This window comes from Sorex fumeus, unplaced genomic scaffold (assembly GCF_029834395.1).
Source record: "Sorex fumeus unplaced genomic scaffold, SorFum_2.1 ptg000128l, whole genome shotgun sequence".
Taxonomy (NCBI): Eukaryota; Metazoa; Chordata; class Mammalia; order Eulipotyphla; family Soricidae; genus Sorex; species Sorex fumeus.
This window is the reverse complement of record NW_026606185.1, coordinates 58,418,194-58,438,741: the sequence shown is the minus strand read 5'-3', so window position 1 is coordinate 58,438,741 and position 20,548 is coordinate 58,418,194. Positions and strand designations below refer to the sequence as shown.

The 20,548-nt window shown below is 49.1% G+C and overlaps 1 protein-coding gene across 1 annotated transcript in view; it reads right to left on the bottom strand.

Moving 5' to 3' along the window:
• The window catches only part of WDR7 (WD repeat domain 7), a 352,939-nt gene that overhangs the window by 255,250 nt on the left and 77,141 nt on the right, over window positions 1-20,548 (bottom strand). Inside the window, exon 14 of the mRNA XM_056137959.1 lies at window positions 16,635-16,849. Coding sequence (XP_055993934.1) covers window positions 16,635-16,849 — 215 coding nt within the window. The remainder of the gene's footprint in view (window positions 1-16,634; window positions 16,850-20,548) is intronic.

Here is a 20,548-nt window from a genome sequence, read left to right as displayed (position 1 = left end):
ACAGTTATGGAGACTCTCTGGGTCACAGGCACATTCACATGAACCACTCATATTCTCTTTCTCGGAGGAACACACAGCTCGTGGCTCTGAGAAATCAGAGACAAGTGGCCAGGAAGAAACAAATACCTGGCTGAGGTACTTCCGCACAGAGGCTGGTGCCAGATTTTCCAAGGCTCTGAGCAGTGGACACATATTTAGCAGAGAGAAAAAAATATGGAACGTGGAACTGGACTTCTTTCTATTGAAAAGTGGAAAAATATAACTTATAGATATCAAAACATTCTAAACATTCCCGTTGTAGGAAATAAAATCTAAAGATATTCAATATTTTTGTAAAAATGGTTCACATTGACATGCTACTGTATAAAATATTAAACTAAAAAGACTTCTGAAAAACCAAACCGCTGCATGCAAGGCATCTGCAGAACATCATCTGCTATCCAGGTGCAGGAACAGAACGCGTTGTGAGGGGCTCAGAGGTCAGGGACACTAGCCTTGCGCAAAGAGCCAGCAGAAGCGGGGAGGGTGAGAGAGGGACGGCAGGGGCGGGGGGGGGGAGAGAGAGAGGGGAGAGAGAGAGTAAGAGAAGAGGAAGAGAGAAGGAGAGAGTGGGGAGAGAGAGGGAGAGAGAGGAGAGAGTGGGGAGGTAGACAGAGAGAGGGAAAGAGAGGGAGGGAGGGAAGAGGGAAGGAGAGGGAGACAGAGAGCAAGGGGGAGGGGGAGAAAGAGAAGAGGGAGAAAGAGAGAAAGAGGGAGAGAGAGATGAGGGAGAGAGCAAGAGAGAAAAGAGAAGAGAAAGAGAAGGAGAGAAAGAAAGAGGAAGAGAGAGGGAGAGAGAGCGAGAGAGAGAAAAGAGGAAGAGAGAGAAGAGGGAGAGAGAGTGAGGGAGAGAGAAACCGAGAGAGAGAGAGAGAGAGAGAGAGAGAGAGAGAGAGAGAGAGAAAACGCTCTCAATAGACAGAGCGCACCTGTCCAAGCAGGAGGCCCAGGTTGACTCCCAGGCATCGCACAGTGCCCAGGGAACTGCTGGGAGAGCACTAAGCAGGGTGGGCTGCAGACACTCACAGACAAGCAACAACGGGGGAATTACTGTGTTGCTGCCTCATGGATGAGAGTGAGCCGCCGCTGAACTGGTTTCTTCATGAAAATGGAGGGAGGCGAGTCCTTATTCAAACGGGTGTTTCTCAGCCCACACACCCCACAGGCAATTGCCCATTAGAGAAACAACCAAAAAATAATCTGTGAAGAAGAGAACGTATCCACTGAAATATCCACGTTACTCAATTCACTGTTCACAGGCTTGGCCACATGCTAGCTAAACCACGCCACCAAAACAGTGCCACCCTCGAAATCCAATGACAAAATGACATATTAAGTATAGTTCATTTTATCCTATGGCTTGAAAATATTAAACACGGGCAATATCCTCACTCCTCTTACACCATCCACTTCGAAGGCCTTGATTTAAGAGCATATTAACTTCTTAATTAATTTCTTTTGTTTTTTAGTGTCACAGTTTTTGAGGTTATTTTTATGGCTACCTAGCAAAATAATTTATTCTTCCTGAAAGAACACCAAATTCAATATATGACTATAAAGTCATATAGCTCAGATTTCTAATCATAAGAATAGATTTATGACACTGTGTCTTCAACATAAACTGATCTTAATGCCAAGGTGTAAAACAGAAAATTGTGGATTTAAAAAAAAAAAATCTAAATCTGCTCTGAAACCAGAAATCGTGGCAAAGACTAAGAAGGTGTTACACATCCAACACACACAGATACAGACACACTTTCCATGAACATCAATGCTAAATCTAAATTGGAAGTGTTTGGCAAACAATATAATATTTGGCAAAATAATCATGCAAATACCAGACTTATAATGCATGTTCTAAGAGCATGCTGTAAAAAACTGATTTATTATCTAAGAATATATTGTTGGGGGAAAAAAATTAAACACAAAATCTATTCTTAATTTTGAGCAGAATCTCTTATTGAACATAGATCTTTCAAAATAATTTTTGAGAATACGCATAATGTAAAATGCAGAAGGTTCAATGAATAAAAATAAAACGGATGCCTCAATGTCTTTTTTAAATAGTTCAAGATTAGCTAAGAGGAATATTTCACCATTCACTATAAAAATAGAGTTTTAATGCTAATGATTTTAAGTATAAGAAGGATTACAGTGCGTGCGGGGGGGGGGGGGGGGGGGGGGGATGGGGGGGGCAGCAGACAAGCACTGAACAGGCAGGAGCAAATACGGGACTGAAGTGGATGTTTGGTGCCCTCTGCTGGTAAAGCACTGCTACTGAACACCGAGAGTCTGCAGGCCCTGCAACGGGTTTTCTCAGAATAAGGTAAAGGTAAAGGTAAAGGCCCTCCCGTTGATCATCGATTTGCTCGAGCGGGCCCAGTAACGTCTCCATTGGAGACTTTGTTGTTACTGTGTCTGGCATATCGAATACTCTCGGTAGCTTGCCGGGCTCTCTGAGAATAAAATGTCATCAATAATTGACTTTGGATAGAAAAGGATTTTATGACTAGGCATGAATGTTAATACACTTGATTGAGTTGCTATTCCTTCACTTCCTTTTATGCGTTTCATTAACAAGTATATTATTAATATGCACAGCCCTCTGAAAGATCTCACCTATGGAGTGGGTATATTGCGTGGTATATAAGTAAAAAGCAAATTACTCAACAAAGTTAAATTGTAAGAAAGAAATTTAAAGTATTAAATATTTCATTTACTAGGCCTTTATAAAGAATGTAGCTTCTGGGGCTAGAAAAAGAGATCAAAGGACTGGGCGCATGCTTTGTATGCAAGAGACCCTGGGTTAAATCTCCAGCATTATATATGGTCCCCCTAGAGAGACCCCTGAGCACAGAGTTTTTTTATTATTATTATTATTATTGGAAGAAGCAAAATATTAATGAAGAATGCTACATGTTATAGACAGTAATTAAGATTTTTTAAAAGATTACATAAAACACTACTGACATTTTTCTAAAAAGATCATCTTTAAGTATGTCAGAAAGACAATAAGCAAAGCACAGTACAAAAGGAGAAGGGAATTTCGTATTCGAGTTCAAGACACTGACGCAGCACATTCAGGGACTCAGCCAGAAGCAATCATTTCACAAAGGATAAAGTTGGGTATTTATATTCCATCAGGAGTTTTTAAGCTTTGAAAGTCCAGCATCAGGAAAGGACTTGGAAGCAAAGGATGGGGCAGGAGGTAACCTCATCTACAATCACCATTTTGCCTAAAAGAAAAGAAAATGAAGGAAAGGAAAAAAACACACACACACAAAGGAAGTGGGTTCAAGCTGCCTATACAGCTCAGCAAATATGAAGAGCAAATGCCAAGGCGGTCAAGTCAGTGCTGATGTCACAGCCAGCACAGCAGATTCTATGGGAGCCAGACTCCACCAGAACTGGTCTTTCATAAGTCTGGTGACAAAGTTCCCAAGTATGGTCAGGCATGCCCCCCCCCCCAAAAAAAAAGATCTTCGAGAGACATTCCTGCACCATCGGAATAGTAAGATCCACATGGCATTGGCCTAGAGAGAAGTCACGGGAGAGCTAGCCCATCTCCACAGCAGTAGCATGAAAGAAACAGACCGGAAATGTGTCCCGGGAAAATCTGAGCAAAATATAACGCCCAGAAGTAGAGAGAATCAGGGGAAGTGTCTGCCATAGAGGCAGGGTGAAGACTGGGATGGGTTGGGGATGGGGAGTGGACAATGGGGACATTGGTGGTGGAATGTTTGCACTGGTAGAGGGATGGGTGTTTGATCATTGCATGGCTGAATCTCAAACATGAAAGCTTAGTAATTATCTCACGGTGGTTCAAAAGGAAAGAAGGAAGGAAGAAAGGAAGGAAGGAAGGAAGGGAGGGAGGGAGGGAGGGAGGGAGGGAGGGAGGGAGGGAGGTTTGAAAGAAAAAGAGGGAGAGAGAAAGAAGAAAAAAGGAAAGGAAAGGAAAGGAAAGGAAAGGAAGGAAGGAAGGAAGGAAGGAAGGAAGGAAGGAAGGAAGGAAGGAAGGAAGGAAGGAAGGAAGGGAGGGAGTCCCAAGCTCAGCGTGCCTGAGTCATGAGCCAGGGGCCCTGGAGGTCACAGGAGTCATTGGCCACCTCCCTTCACCTGGGAATATCCTTGCCACCTTCCACACATGGGTCCCTGCTGAGAAATATGTGCGATGAACCAATGAAGAAAAGACAAGAGAGAAGAGAAACCAGCTCTTTCCTGACACCACGCCTGGGCCCCCGGCCGGGTCCAGGCGACTGCCGTGGTACGGAAGGAAGACGAGAAGATGAGATGCTGAGGGCGAAGGAGGGCGGGGAGGAGCTGCTGCTGCTGCCAAGGGCATGGTGCCCACCCACTCAAAGGTCCCCCTCTTCTCTCAACCCCACCCCACACACACACACACTCACTACGACACGCCCCCTCCCCGGGGCCTTCACAGGCCCGGTCCCCCTTCCTGCCTGCCGTCACGCCTCCCCGCGAAGGTCTCTCATCTGTCCACAGCTTCCCTGATGACGCTGAACTGGGCACGGGGGCAGGAGTGCCCAGGACCCACCCCGGTGCGTGTGGATGTGGCTAAAGCCCCTGCCTTGGCCGGGCCCGGGGGACAGTGCACAGGCGATGCTGAGTGAACCAAGGAGTGACTCGGTCAAGAAGGTTGACTGGGGGGGGGGGCCGGGGCCCCCTGCCTCTTCTACCCTGAGAGCCACTCAGCTTCACTGTGACGAGGACACACCCCCACCCCCGCCCCAAACCTCTTCTCCCCCAGAGCTCCAAACAGACAGACACTGGGAAGTCATTCACACAGACCGGACGCACATTCCGAAAGTCAGGACTCCCCATTTCCGCCAGACACCCTAATTCTGGTGTTTCCAGCCCCACAGAGCGCCAGGTTGGGGTGGGCTATGACGAGGGGTGCCCCCACTCCAAGCGGAGCAGCCTTCATCCCATGTCCTGCCCTGACATCATATTGGGGTGGGAAATAATGAATTTCGGAGCAGCCCTTAATGCACTGCAGAGCGGGGGATTCAGGGTGGCTTGTCCACCAGCTCTAAAGGCCAACTGACATGCCTGGAGGCACCCAGTACAGGCCAGGGTGCTGCTGAAGACCGCAGGCTGACAGGACAGCCCCCACACGGAAGCAGCAGTCAATGCCCAGCATCCGGGGTGTTAAAGTTCAGACACCCACATGGACACACATTGTGTCTCGGTCACTTGAAGGATGGTGGTGCCAGGTACAGGCGGGGACAGACATGAATGAATGGTCCAGCAAGTGCTCAGGACCGCTGACCACCTCTGCTAACCTTAGGTCCCTGAACGACTCCTCCTCCAGGAAGCCTATCCTGATCACCTCAGGCAAGGCTCACCTTCAGTCCCGTCTATGTTTCTCAGCTGCCTCACCTACTGCCCGCTCTTATCTCTCTGTGTTCCTATTTCCCAGGGATAACTATCATGTCTCCTTCAGCTTGGCTCTCAGGGCCTAGCACAGCACCGAGTAGCCAATAAATGTTGACTGGGACAGGCTGATTCCATTCTTATAGTCAAGAAGTTTGAAAATCTTTTTCTCAAGCCTAAATAAAGTGCAGATTTCTCAAGCATTTTCGCAAAGGAATTGTGATCCAAATGTCTCCATTTTGAGACTTGTTGTTATTGTGTTTGGCATATTGAATACATCACAGGTGGCTTGCCAGGCTTTGCCATGCGGGCGAGATATTCTCGGTAGCTTGCCGGGCTCTCGAGAGGGGTGGAGGAACCTAACCCTGCTTGGCCAGACTGGCTGCGCACAAGGCAAACGCCCTACCGCTGTGCTATCGCTCCAGCCCATTAACATATTAATAAGTCAAAAATATTTATGCTATTGGGGCCAGAGCAACAGTACAGCGGCAGACCATCACACAGCCAACCAGGGTTCGATACCTGGCACCCCATAGGGTCCCCTGAGCTCACCAGGAGTGATCCCTGAGTGCAGAGTCAGGAGTCAGCCCTGAGCATTGCAAGTGTGGTCCCTCTCCAAAAAAAAATATTATATCTGTTGGGGCTGGAGCGATAGCACAGCAGGTAGGGCATTTGCCTTGCACACAGCCAAACATGGCCAACACGGGTTTGATTCCCAGCATCCCATATGGGCCCCCAAGCACCGCCAGGAGTAATTCCTGAGTGTGTGAGCCAGGAGTAACCCCTGAGCATCGCCGGGTGTGACCCAAGAAGCAAAAAAAAAAAAAATTATATCTCTATCAGAATACTTCCACGGCCTGCAAGCTCCCAACGAAGAGTCCAGCGTGAAATATCACAGAGGATGGGGAGCAGGTTGAGGGAGACTTATGGGGTGCTCCTATTCCCTTGCAGGCTTCCCTGGACTCGGGGTGAGAGGATGGAAGTGACTCCTCTGAGCGCGCACAGAGCTCCCGATCCACTCACGTACAGGCTGATTTGCTTCTGGATTTCCGAGGGAAAATAAAACATGCACATTTTATGCCATCAAAGAAGAAGCCCACTCCCTCTTGGTTTGGAACATGATGAATGATATTTAACATGAGCTGTGAATTCCCTCCCGAACGCCACTGGCCACTCTGACGTGCGAGCACAGCTGAGGAGGGCTTTGCTGAGTCCCATGCAGGGCATGAGGCGGTGCTCCCCTGTTTCCATCACCGGCAGGGGGAACTGCACAATGACCCACAGGGACAGCCGGTCACATTTAAGAATCCTTGCAAAGAGAAGAGAATCAGAAGCCCCGAAATAGCCGAATAAACAATGAAATACGTAACTGCTGAGTAAACACTCTTGGTCCTTAACTGTTAACTGGATTCAAAGTAACGCAAAGCTCATTTTCTCCAGCTGTGAGAAGAAATCAGTGGGAAGTGAATCTGAGGGAGAGATGTTCAAAGCAGTGACCAGAACTCGATGGAAAAACCACAGAGGGTGCACAAACCCACCCACTCACACCCACACCCACACAACACACAACACACAAACACACACGCTTAACTATGACGGAACATGAGCACCCACAACCTACAATGCAGCCCTTCATATGGAGACAGACAGACAGAAAGATAGAGAATGTTCTAGAGATGAACAGGAAGACCAGAAGAAACAACAGAAGTAAGACAAGAATATGGCAAAGTTATGTGCGCTGCTCTCACTGGGAAGACAAGGGTGGATGATTAGCATCATGGCTGGACTGTAGAAGGGATGAAACGAGAGAGAGAGAGAGAGAGAGAGAGAGAGAGAGAGAGAGAGAGAGAGAAAGAAGGGAGGAGGGAGGAGGGAGGGAGGAGCAGGGGAGGAGGAGGAAGGAGTCACCTGTCCTTCAAGAGCTGCACTGTGCCTCATCATGTCTGTGACAACAGTAACTAATGTAACAATGTACCTTCAGACCTTGGTCATGCTTCTGCACCCACAAGCCTGGGCCTACTCGACCGCTTTGGATGCTCTATTTCACACAGATGGTTCAAGGGAACATTTGAAATAGGGGCCACAGACAGCACTACGGGGCGGGGTGGAGGCGGAAGGGTCGCTCCTGAGATGCTCTGCCCAGCAGTGCAAGTCTCATGGCCCAGAGCTCAGAGCTGCAGGTGGGGAGGGAGGCAAAACCGGGTGATGCAGAGGGGTAAGCGGGACATGATGACACGGAAAATGTCAGGGAAGCCTCATCAACTCTCACAAACCAGAGAAGAGAGCAGCAGCCGCTCCCCAGTGCGGTGTCAGCTGGGGTTACAGCCCTCGGACCGCGGAGCTTGGTTAGAGTCGGGGGAGGTGGGTTGGAGGGTGCTTCCTGAGGGAGCCCCCGGAATACAGACATGTGCATTCCCCGTGTGCGTGTGAATGTGGGAGCATCTGCGTGCCACCCTTGGCCGACACAAGGGCCCGGGTGCAAAGGGACCCATTCCTGCCTCGGTCTACAACTGGTGGACTCCTCAGAATCCTCCTTCGCCAAAGGGAATCTCATTATTTTGGCACTTTGTTCTCCTCCTACTGCCAGAGACAATCCATTCTCTGTGGCTGACCTTCTTTTCTTAGACATAATACCATCATATTACTTTCACGTACACAACATAATGCCTTGATATTGCTGAGTGTTATCACACTAAATCTAGTTAGCGTTCATTACCATTTACAATTATACTTTTTCCTTGCAACGTAGACTCTGAAAAATCCCCTCCTCCACCCCCCTGAGATGGGAGCACATGCCCAACATACTCATTCCAGGCTCTGTGCTCAAGAATTACTTCTGGTGGGGCTTGAGGAACCATATGGGCTGCCGGGGATGGACCCAGGTCCACTGAATGCAAGGAAAGTGTCCTACCCACTGTACTCTTCAGGCCCTGAAAGATCTTAATAATTTTCAAAGGTGCAAGATGGTATCATTCACTCCAGTCCCTGAGCTGTATTGCATCCCCTCCTCAGGACTTAGTGATTCGATAGCTGAGAGTTTGTATCTTTGAACACCCTTCACCTACTCTGTTTTCTTAAAATTGGATGGCTCAGCTAAGGCTCCTGAAGGTTATTTATTTTTTAGGCTAGACAACAATTACTTGTTAAGATAGCAAGTATCTATCTTGCTATACTGGGATGGAGAGAGAGCACAGAGATTAAGGCACTTGCCTTGCCCGTGGCCAATGTTAGCTCAATGCCCAGCACTGCATTTGGTCCCCTGAGCACAGAACCTGAGTTAGGCACCTCCAAGTTATGTACCCCACCAATAAAAAAAAAATTATGTCTCAATAACCATTAAGAACAACCAAAGCCTGAGCTTATTTATGCTTATAAATATGCAACCAGATACACAATCAACGCTCTCATTTTGTGTTCAAATAGTACGAAGAACTAGGGGGTAGAATCTGAAACAAACTTAATTGATTCTTCAAAGGTCATTCCACATCATGCGATTTTTCTAGGACCAAAATGCGTTCACGCCACAAGGCCTGGAGTCCTGTACAGCGCCCTGGGCTTGTCCCTGTCTGCACCGAACATGCCCTTTTCACAGGGAATCACAAAGTCAATTCAATCACTACAAAATATTTTCACAGAGTGAATCCTGCGAGCAAAAATTACAGAGAATGTTCTCAGTAGGTTACATTTGACTTCTAAATTTCATTCTCCCACTGAGTTACAGAGAATACAAAGCTACTGACCTTTGCAAATATGACCCACTTATTCCCCACCCCCACCCCCCACCTTTTGCCTAATTAGAAAACAGAGAAATACAAGGTGGAAGGTAAAGCATCTGGTCACTTCTCGGTTCCTTCAGCCTTCTCATTTCTTAATATAAATACCTGAGTGAAGAGGAACCGAGGAGCAAGGCCACAGAACGGGCCCCTGACCGCTTTGCAGGGCAGGAAGGGCTTCCAGCTCCATGGACACGGGTCCAAGGCAGGTCCTTGATCTCCCCGACAAAGAAGTTGCGCGGATGGCAAACGCTTTATGAGAAGATGTCTCATAAAGATGAACTATTACAGGTTTTCAAAGATAAACTGAGACCCTTCTTCTATGCCCCCCAAATGTTCATCAAGGTCCACCCATAAGATCTATGACCCACGAGGCAGGCTGGGAGTGGGGTGGGGCGTGATGGGAGGGAACCCGGGGACACTGGTGCTGGGAAATGTACACTGGTGGTGGGCTGGGTGTTGGAACTCTGTATGTCTGAAACCTAAGCATGAACAGCTTTGTAAGTGGCTATTTCACAGTGGTTCAATTTAAAAAAGATCTACGACTGACCTAAGTTTTATAAATTTCACCAATCTTCCAACTCTGATCCAGGACAGCTCTCGGGCTGAGAGAATGACGGCTGCTCCCTAGAGATCACAGTGCACTTTCTTCCACGGAAGTGATACTCTAGTCTGCGATCCTCCTCTTCACCAAAAACAACCCGGTTAATATTCCTCATGATCTTTTATCACTATGGATTCTAAGGAAACAGTGGCTAGTGGGTCTGAGTTGTCCAGCTTTGCTCGCTCCAAACCAGATCCTCCCCCAATTAAATCCTCTCTGCCAACAACAAAAAATAGATTTCGCTGGTAAATAAAAAAAAAAAAGGTTCCATTCCAAGTGTAAATGCTGCTTTTGTTTGTTTTCCAAAAGCAAACTTTAAAAACACACTCTACCTCCAGCTCGCCTCTTACTCATTCCTCAGTCTTTGTATTGATTTCTCGTCCAACTACCTCTGCCGGAAAAGCACTTTTAATGATCACCAATGGCTTCCCTCATTACCAACTCCAAGCCTTCTTTTTTATTCCCCAAGTCTTCGGTTACCTCAGCCCTCTGATCAGCTGTCGACCTGGCCTTTCTTTATGAAGATTTCTTTTCAATTATCCGTGTGACCTAGGCCACTGGAGGTTATTTGCCCAAGGTCACCCTCAGGCAGCACGTCCCAGAGATGTAATTTGAACACAGACATGCCTTTCCCCAGAACCCAGCTCTTAACCATCCCCTTTGAACTGCTTTTCAAAAATGAAGCGAAGGCAATTCCACGGGGGAGCTGGGCCCACAGCCTCCGCACTAATAACGCCGTCCTCTGAGGCAGCAGGGCTGGCGACCAGAATCTCAAGGACCAAATGCAGTCAGCCAACCCCCCACTCCTGTAGGAGAGCTCTCGGGAGCGTGGCCGGACCCACTCCTTTCCACGGAGCCTGTGTCTGCGCCTCAGGAGGACAGAGCTGAGTCTCTGGGGAGACCAGCCGATGTGCTGAGCCTGAGCCCTCTGCCACCTCAGCCCTTCAGGTGAGAGGATCCGCCAGTCCGGGTGCCAACTAACCATCTTTTGGGTTCATCTTTGGGAAACTGAGGGACAATAATACCGAATTTACTTGCGAGTAAGACTGCAGGAAGACAGAATCTGGAATGATCTGATGATGGCGAACACCCCCAAGGTGGAATATGGTCTGACGTAGTTCTGTCCTTCAGCATGAACAGAGAGGGGGAGAAGATCCCAGACCTGTGGTACCATCAAGGTGCAGCTCTCTTTGTTTGCTTGTTTTGGTTTGGTTTCTGGAGAATGGGGGTGGGTCACAGTCAGTGGTGCTCAGGCTTTACTCCTGGCTCTGTGCTTCCTCCTGGCCATGCTGGGGATGACACCAGGGGCAGCTACAAGCAAAGCGGGCACCTTGCTCCCTGTGCTCTCCGTACAGTCTTCTGGAAGGCCTTTGCCCCTCCTGTCTACGTGTCATCTCCATCCTTTCTCCAATCAACCTCAAAGCCAATCCCACACGTCGCTCATTGCTGCGAGCGGCGTTGTATTCTCCCGTCAGTAGGCAGGGTTCTTTGAATTACCTGGCATCTCAGCTCCACCCTGGCTGACTCAGGAAGGCCGAGCTGTCTGGCCTACAGGCCAGGTCACCGGCCACACCCCTGTTCTGTGCTTCCACAGCCTCGTCCCATCCCATCATCGTTCTCTCTCACCACCTCACCCCAGCAGCCTCCCTGTTCGCTTTCTCTACCAATGTTTCTAAATCTCCTACACACAGATGTCAGATGTGACAGAGGCTGTCTCAAACCAACGTCTCCACTGAAGACTCCAATATCATGCTGCAGCCGCTGCATAAGGTCCTCTGCTTTGTATTCAAGCTGTAATCCCTGATATCACTCAAATCTAAACTTCCAAATTTACTGCACGCTAAATGTTGGGGCACAGAAATGAAAGGATGAGGAACTCGCCTCCTGTCTCAAGAAGATCAAGAGCTGCGCCAGAGGGATTACACAGTGGGCAGGGCGTTTGCCTTGCTCACGACCGACCCGGGTTCGATCGTATGGACCCCATGTGGTCCCTCAAGCACAGCCAGGAGTAATTCCTGAGTGCAGAGCCAAAAGTAACCCCTGATATGGCTGGGTGTGACCCAAAAAGCCAAAGATAAAAAAAGATCAAGAGCCAATGAAGTTGACAGATAGAGAGAGAGAGAGAGAGAGAGAGAGAGAGAGAGAGAGAGAGAGAGACCCCCAAACAGGGCTTTCTTCCCAAACACTCAGGACCACCCCCCACCTCCACAGGAGGCACAAGCAGAGGGAAGCATGCTGAGAGCGCGTGAGGGTGGGTGCTTCTCAATGTTCTAGCTCCCAAAGGGCAGCTCCTCACAGCCAAGCCCAAGGGTGCTCAGGATCAGGGAACCTGGGCGGGGTTCACAAGGGCCAGGAGGGAGGGAGAGGGTGGGGCGGGGTTGATTCCGGGATGTGGGCGTGAAGGCAAGGCAGAGATGGCAGAGGAAGGAGAGTGAGTTATGCCCTGGACCACCGTGGCACCCGAACCAAAGTGAGGACCGAGAAGCTGAGCCAGGAGCGAAGGGCTAAAGGCCCGTAAAGAGGAAGAGATGGGGCCGTCAAGACCATCACCACGAGGGAACGGACGCAGGCAGAGGCCGTAGCAGGAACCATCAGCACTTTCTGTTACACATCAGCCAATTCAAAGAATATTTATTGCACAGCTGCTGCAGAAGATGTGGGGGAAAACACAGGGATAAATAAATCATGATCCCTGCCGGCACGAGGGCTGGATTTGTGTAGGGAAAACGAGATAAGCCCATAAACGGTCCTAATAAAGGAAAAAATGAGACATGTGTCATAAGAGAAATCTACCTTCAAACGCACACGAATTGCAAAGCCTCACTGCAGAAAATAAAGTTCATTCTATGTCATGTCTTCTTGATTCTCCGAAAGAAAAATAAAGGATATAGGACATAAAATTCTCCCTTGGTTTGCAAAGCTGTAGATGCCTGGCATAACTAATGTAATTGGCAATATAAAATATTTGCGACTTCCAAACAGCCCGATGGCTAACACTCCTCTACGAAGGAAAAAGCGGCCACTCGCTACAGCTCCCTATTGACAACGGGCCCAGGTTGGGGGATAGATTCCATTTCCTGGAGCAAGTTGTATACCACTAAAAAACCCTCAGTTACATTTGGGGGCAGATTTTTGTTTGATTTAGCTCTCCGGGAGGGTTTTCTTTTCCTGAGGTTAGAAAGCCATCCAGTGGGCAGTTCTTTAAATATCGCCCTAGAAGGAGCCTCAAATTCAACATGAGGAGATAGTTACAGAAATCCCTAATGGTCCAACCAACATACATTTTTCATAAAGTGATTATCCTCTTGCAGTCTCAGCTTCCTAAGCTTCCCCCCTTCTATAATTGTTTTCCTTGTAGGCCAGGCAACAATTACCACTGCTACAAGGCTGGGCAGGTTCACGAGCAATATATTTTACAATACATAAGTGGAGTCTCTGATATCTGGTGCTTCCATCACTAATTGCACTATAAAATGCGCTATTAAAACAGGGACAAACAAGATTGTAAAAATCACATAATGGACCGCGACCACTCACAAGAAGCCATCTGTAAATGTTACTGTAACACTTATTTTTCTTTAATTTTCCAGTTATGTAATTATTTTTGCCAAATGTCTACTCGTCGGGGAATCCCGTCAGGAAAAAGAATGCTCTGTGAGATGCCAGAAGCCACGTGCTGGCTTGCGGACGGTATTTTATCAAGTTGGTCAAAATTAAAGTCATGTGAAAAAAGCATCGAGTGATGCGGCGAACGTGGAATGCCTAAGGATGTCGAGCTGATCTCCAGAAAGCACAGGCGGGCACGGCAAAGGCACAGATGCCGTGAAATCGAGTCAAACCTCAAACCTTAAATAAAACACAGGAAGCGGGGCGGAAAGTGCAGGAAGGGTTCCCAGCCCCAGGAGAAGACGGGCAATGTGGTGAGAAGACGGGCAATGTGGTAACGACAGCGAAACACGTACAGACTGGAGAGAGGCAGGGCGGTCCAGAGCCAGCCCAGGACAGGCAGATCTGATGCAGGCACTGCTCTCTGCTCAGGGTCAGATTTGTCTCTGGGCCTCTTTATTTAGTCACACATCTCCCCAACTAAGAAACAGCACCCAGGGATCACAGAGAATGAAGGTTCTGCCGTTTGAGTTCTATATGAAGAATCCTAACAAACACTTACCTGAACTGGGAATTTTACGTAGTGATGCAGATAAACTATCCAAATAGTCCCCAGATTTCATTGATGTTACCATAGATCGCAAACACCACAAAGCAAAGATCAGACATCTTTACCACAGATCACAAACACTACAAACAAATGCCTCCTCCCCCCACCCCTGAGGCCCCAGACAAAAGACCAGCCAGCAACGGGTGCCCTGGGCTCATTGGCTCTTTGGGAAGGGGAAGCGTTGGAGGAGGGGAGATATGCAGGGCCCTGATCCTGGTGGCAGGAAGAAAAGTGGGACTGAGCTTGCATCTCCGAAACATGTTAGCTCCACACAACTCCCTGAACCTGCTCTCAAGATTCTCCTCAAACTGTGTACAGCGTAACACTACTCAAGCCAGAACCCACATTTATTTTGCTTTAACTTTTTGTTTTGTGCTGGTGTGATTTGGGGAGGCACACCCAGCAGTGCTCAAGGCTTACTCCTGGCTCTGTGCTCAGGGCTTACTCCTGGCTCTTTGCTCAGGGATGATTCCTGACTCTGTGCTCAGGACTCATTTTTTGGCTCTGTGCTCAGGGCTCACTCCTGGCTCTGTGCTCAGGACTCATTTTTTGGCTCTGTGCTCAGGGCTCACTCCTGACTCTGTGCTCAGGACTCACTCCTGGCTCTGTGCTGAGGGCTCACTCCTGGCTCTGTGCTCAGGGCTCACTCCTGGCTCTCTGCTCAGGGCTCCCTCTTGGCTCTGTGCTCAGGGATGATTCCTGGCTCTGTGCTCAGGGATCCACCCTGGCAGGCTCGAGGGAATATATGTGGTGCTGGGATGGAGCAGGCCAACTGTGTGCAGCAAGTGCCTTACCCACCGTGCCGTCTCTCCAGCCCCTTAGTTTTCTGTTTTGGGGCCACACCTGGGAGTGCTTCGGGGAACTCCAGCGGGGCTCAGGAACCAAACCTGGGGCTCCCACGTGCACTGCATGTGCTCCAGCCCCCCGAATCACCTCCACAGCCCAGAGACTCCCTGGAAAATGAGTGACACCCACAGCAAGAAACATCGTCATTGCACCTAAATTGCTCTGTTTCAGGAGGTACTTAAATTTGTTTGTGTGAATTATTTTCTCCTTCCCTTTTAATCCCACAGATGCTTTACTAGCTAGTGCTCAATCTTTCAAAAGGAAATTTGTCAGAAAGAAATGTCAGGAAGACAAAAGATTGTAAAATGTCTGCAAGAATCTCAAAAATGGAAAAAAAAATTTTTAAAAATGTCAGGGGCTGGAGTGATAGCACAGTGAGTAGGGCGTTTGCCTTGCACACGGCCCACCCAGGTTCGATTCCCAGCATCCTACATGGTCCCTGGAGCACCGCCAGGAATAATTCCTGACTGCATGAGCCAGGAGTAACCCCTGTGCATCGACGGGTGTGACCCAAAAAGAAAAAAAAAATTTTCAGAAACAGAATTCTCTTCATGCATAGGAGTCAATTTTTTTTTTATTTCAATTGTAATAATTTGGATTTTTTTTTTTTCTCCAAATGCCAAAGACTTAAAGTCTCCTAAAACTATGTGGGATTCAAAAGGAGAGAGAGAGTAAAAGGGATTGTGCCTGCCACGGAGGGATACTGAGAACACAGAAGGTGGAGAATGGGCACTGGTGGAGGGATGGGTACTCAATCATTGTATGACTGAAAGTTTGTAAGTCTGTAACTGTACCTCACGGTGATTCATAAAAAAAAAAAAAATTAAAAAGTAAAAATAAAGGTAAAGGTAAAGGCCCTCCCGTTGATCATCGATTTGCTCGAGCGGGCCCAGTAACGTCTCCATTGGAGACTTTGTTGTTACTGTGTCTGGCATATCGAATACTCTCGGTAGCTTGCCGGGCTCTCCGAGAGGGGCGGAGGAATCGAACTCGGGTCGGCCATGTTGGCTGCATGCAAGGCAAACGCCCTACCTATGTGCTAAAAATATAAATAAATAAACAAACAAACCTACATGGGATTAAGTTGACTGAAATCAGAAGCTGTCCAGGGGGGCTGCCGAGTCACTGGTTTGGTGGCAGCTGTATTTCTGATGGGTCCCCGCAGCCCAGGTGATAAACTACACTTGCAGCTGAGCTCCCACTGGGCGCCAAAAACATCACCAATAAGAGAGCGAGTGGGGTGCTGCCTGGCACGCAGTCAAGCCCGACTCACTCCCCGGCACCACCGTGCCCTGGGCTGCCCAGAGTAGCCTCCCCTACCCCACATCCCCAGTACAGATAGACAGGGATGGTCCCCAACAAACAAACAAAAATCACAGGCTAGCTGCAAACCATGCAAACCAGTAGCCCTAGAGCACTGTCCTACCGTTGTTCATGGCTTTGCTCGAGCGGGCACCAGTAACGTCTTACAACAAATTGTGAGACTTGTTACTGTTTTTGGCATACTAAATACGTCACGGGGGAGCTTGCCAGGCTTTGCCAGGCCGGCGAGCAGAGCTGAGGAATCGAACCTGGGTCAGCCAGGTTGGGCGCGGGCAAAGCAAACGCCCTACCCGCTGGGTCATCGCAGCAGTTATTATCTTAAAACCCAAACGAAGCCACCCAGCATCCGAGTCATCTCCAGCAGGGTTATCTTCCCCGGGGAAGCCGTCCCCCCCCCCCCCCCTACACCGAGAGCGAAGCCCCCTGCCCCCGCCCCACTTGCCTTGTCGGCCGAGTCGGAGGCCAGCAGGTTGGTGGCCAGCGTCTGCAGCTTGTGGTGCGCGATGTTCTTCAGGGCGGCCAGGCTCCGGCGGGTCATGGCCTGCTTGAGGTTGACCGCGGGGTGGCTGAGCGAGTCCACGGCGGCGGGCACCGCCTCGTCGCAGGCGTTCAGGATCTCCACCGCCGTGATGCCCATGACGCAGCGATCCAGGGCGCCTGGAAGACAGGGCCAGGGCCCGGGTGACGACGACGCGCCGCGGGTGGACGCGGGGCGTCGCTTCCCCCCCACAGACGCGGGGTCTGGCCACACCGCCTCCTCCCCTCCCCGGAAACACCGTCTCTGTCCCCGAAGGCCTCTAGGCCCCCTCCTCGGCGGGGACCAGGCCTCCTCGGCGGGGACCAGCTCCAGCATCTCGCTCCTCGGAGGCCCCGACGCGCCCGAGAAAATCAAGCCAGAGCCGAGATGTCAACCGCGGGCCTTGGCCACCGCCACCCGGCGTCGCCCCTGCCTGCCCTGCCCAACGCCCGCATGATCCCACCCCGTTGCTCGGCCACACCGAGGGTCAGCAGCCAGCCGGGGCAACTCTCAAGAAACAAAAGACCTGACTGTGGCCAGTTTGCCCTCATTTTTCTGGAGAGTCCAGAAGAGGACGCTCCTCTGGGGAAAGGGCAGGGGGAAACGTCTGACTCGGATTCTATCAGAGAACTCGGTGCCCTCGGCGCGTCTGTGAGGAACGGAAACAGCTGCTGCCGGGGCTGGAGCGATAGCACAGCGGGGTAGGGCGTTTGCCTTACACGCGGCCGACCCGGGTTCGATTCCCAGCATCCCATAGGGTCCCCCGAGCACCGCCAGGAGTGATTCCTGAGTGCAGAGCCAGGGGTAACCTCTGTGCATCGCCGGTGTGACCCAAAAAGCCAAAAAAAAAAAAAAAAGAAAAGGCTGCTCTGACTGGCAGGTTTTTCCCAGCGGTGCCACGGGCCGCCTTCTCCCGTCAGCCCACGGGTGCCGGCGCCTTCCCCGGAGCGCACGAACGGCCTCCAGGACGCAGGGTCTGCCCCGCACTTGCGTCCCGTCAGACGGAGAAGGGGTCCTCGGGGAGACGACGGAGGGGAACGGTCCCTGACAACAGAGTGACGCGGGGCGACAATCGCTCAGAGACATTCTCGAAGCGGATGCGTCGCGTCGCAAAAACGACCAGGGGGAAAGCTGGGAACCGAAATGTTCGCAAAACGGAGAACCTGCTGCGTGTTCTGAGCCCCAGTCACGCTCACTTTCTCCCCGGGCCGGACGGTTTGCTACAGGCCGTTCCTGTTGGTCCCTGATCTTCAACTGAGTTCCACTCTTGGCCTCTTCCCAGTGGTATTTCTGGAACAATTCTGGATGATTTCAGTATTCACGCAAATCCGTGTTACTATTTTATAAGAATTACTACTTACTAATTCACTGAATCTGAATATATTCTGGGAGGCCAAACAAGAACCAATTATTGCTAAATCTTTTCACATATGTGTAAAAAAAGAGAGTATAGGGGCTGGAGTGGTAACATAGCCGGTAGGGTTTTTGCCTTGCACGCGGCTGACCCGGGTTCAATTCCCAGCATCCCATACGGTCCACCCCGAGCACCGCCAGGAGTAATTCCTGAGTGCAGAGCCAGGAGTAACCCCTGTGCATCACTGGGTGTGACCCAAAAAGCAAAAAAAAAAAAGAAAGAAAGAAAGAAAAAAAAAGTGTATATGTAGCATTATGGGTTCAAAAACATGAACACGTTTAAAAATCATCAGACACTATCCTTCCACTTGTTCTGATTATTGAGTTCTCTGATATCTTTCCTCTAATGTGTCCTACACTTGCCCACTAGTGCTGAACGGACTGGAACCTTCTCATCACCAACAGTTGAAATCCTGACAGTCTTCAGTGAGGGCCTGCCCCAGGCCTCAGCCCTGCTCCTAAACTCTTCTATAAGGAATTAAAGTCAACTGAAGTTCCACCTCTCGATTCTCTGGTAATATTAATGAAAAACCCCACCAATGTAAGTAGATCAAAATAAAAAATGGTAACAAGCTTAAAAATTAGTCATAAGCAAAAATAACACCAGAGGTTCCCAAACTTCTTTTGACCACCAGGGGGATGGATGGGGGTGGGGGACTCAGTGTCCTCTGAAAATCTATCTTCTTTAAGTGAATAAACAGAAAGCACACACCCCCTCCCGCCCCCCCCCACCCCCTCCCCCGTTGGGCTGGAGCGATAGGACAGGGGGAAGGGTATTTGCCTTGTATGTATCAGAACCAGGTTTGATTCCTGGCATCCCATATGATCCCCCAAGCAGCACCAGGAGTAATTCTTGAGTATAGAGCCAGGAGTAACCCTTGAGCATCTCCAGATATAGATATATACATATATAATAAAAAAGAAAACAAAGAAAGCATCTTCAATTGCACCTGAGGCTACTATTAGTCCACTAGATTATTTCGTTCCCACTGGGCCAGTGGGATCACCCAGTTGGGAAATACTGGCTTACTCAAGGACCCAAGTTGTATGAAAATTCCAATCATTTGATAAACTTAAGTGTTTGCTTGTTTATGCCTTAAATACGCTCTCAAAAGGCAGAAATATACATTGCTCCTTAATTCACTGCTACATTTTATTAGTTAATGACATCCATGTCATTTCACAAAGTAAATGCAAAATCAGGAAAATTTTCAGAAACTCTATCAGATAATGGAAAGAGGTAACAGGAAAAAAACTTCAACAAGACAAGATTTCCAAAGTGATTTCTGAAATCCATCTGGCAACAAGCACCAGGGGTGTGTGCAGCTGTGTAAGCCACAGAACAGCTGTGCTTTTCGAAAGCACAGACCTAGGAGGTGAGAGTCACATTCACTCTGTGGCACTGATGATAAAAATGGGACAGAGAGGCCGCTGCGCCGGCTGGAGCACACTTAGATAAGAACCTTTGGCAGCTCCATCATAACTCAGAGCCGGCCACTGTCTCCCACAGATGCACACTACAGGCTTGTCAGAGACCTGCGCAAAAGAGACTGTCGGTTTATGGGAACATCAAATGGACAAAGGGAGCGCAAAGAAGCAGCCACCACAGGGGGTGGTGACCACTTTCAATAAGTTGCTGAGTCCAGTCAAAGGCTCATCAGGGATGTCGGACTTGATTTTTCAGACTTGGAGGAATGAAAGAGGACAATCGGGGGCTGGAGCCATAGTACAGCAGGTAGGGCGTTTGCCTTGCACACGGCCAACCCACGTTTGATTCTCAGTATGCCATATGGTCTCCCGAGCACCCCCAGGAGTAATTCCTGAGTAACGAGCCAGGAGTAACCCCTGTGCATTGCCGGGTGTGACCCAAAAAGAAAAAAAAAAGCGCGCAATCATGTCTGGGTCCTCTTGGGCCCCCTCGATGCCTGCTGCACACAACAAAGTCGGCCGGATGGAGGAGAAGACTGAGCCACCGGCTCAGCGACTCAAGGTTTATATGACTAGCGTCAGCCTCATTTTATTCAGAAGTAAATCACTGTGAATAAAAACTGCCCATTTGAAAGGGTGGTGGGAAGCAACAAAAAGAAAAGACTGCAGAAAGCATAAAGAAAGACTCTAGATGTTTTTATAGTGAAACATCAGCGTTACTCAAGGGGACAAACAGAAACTTGTATTCATTAGTGCCCCCCCCCAAAAAAAATACAACCCCAAATCATTGAGAAGCAGGATAAAAATATTTCCTCAGAGTTTAAATAGATTTCAAACATCTAACCTGGCTCAATCTGATTTATTTAGCTTCATTTTTTATTTATTTAACAAATAAATAAATTTAATAAATAAATAATGCCAATTCCTTCCGGGTGTGCCTTCCTGGCTCCAAAGGGACACCTACATCACTAGGTTCGGCCTGAATAGCAAGGAGGCCA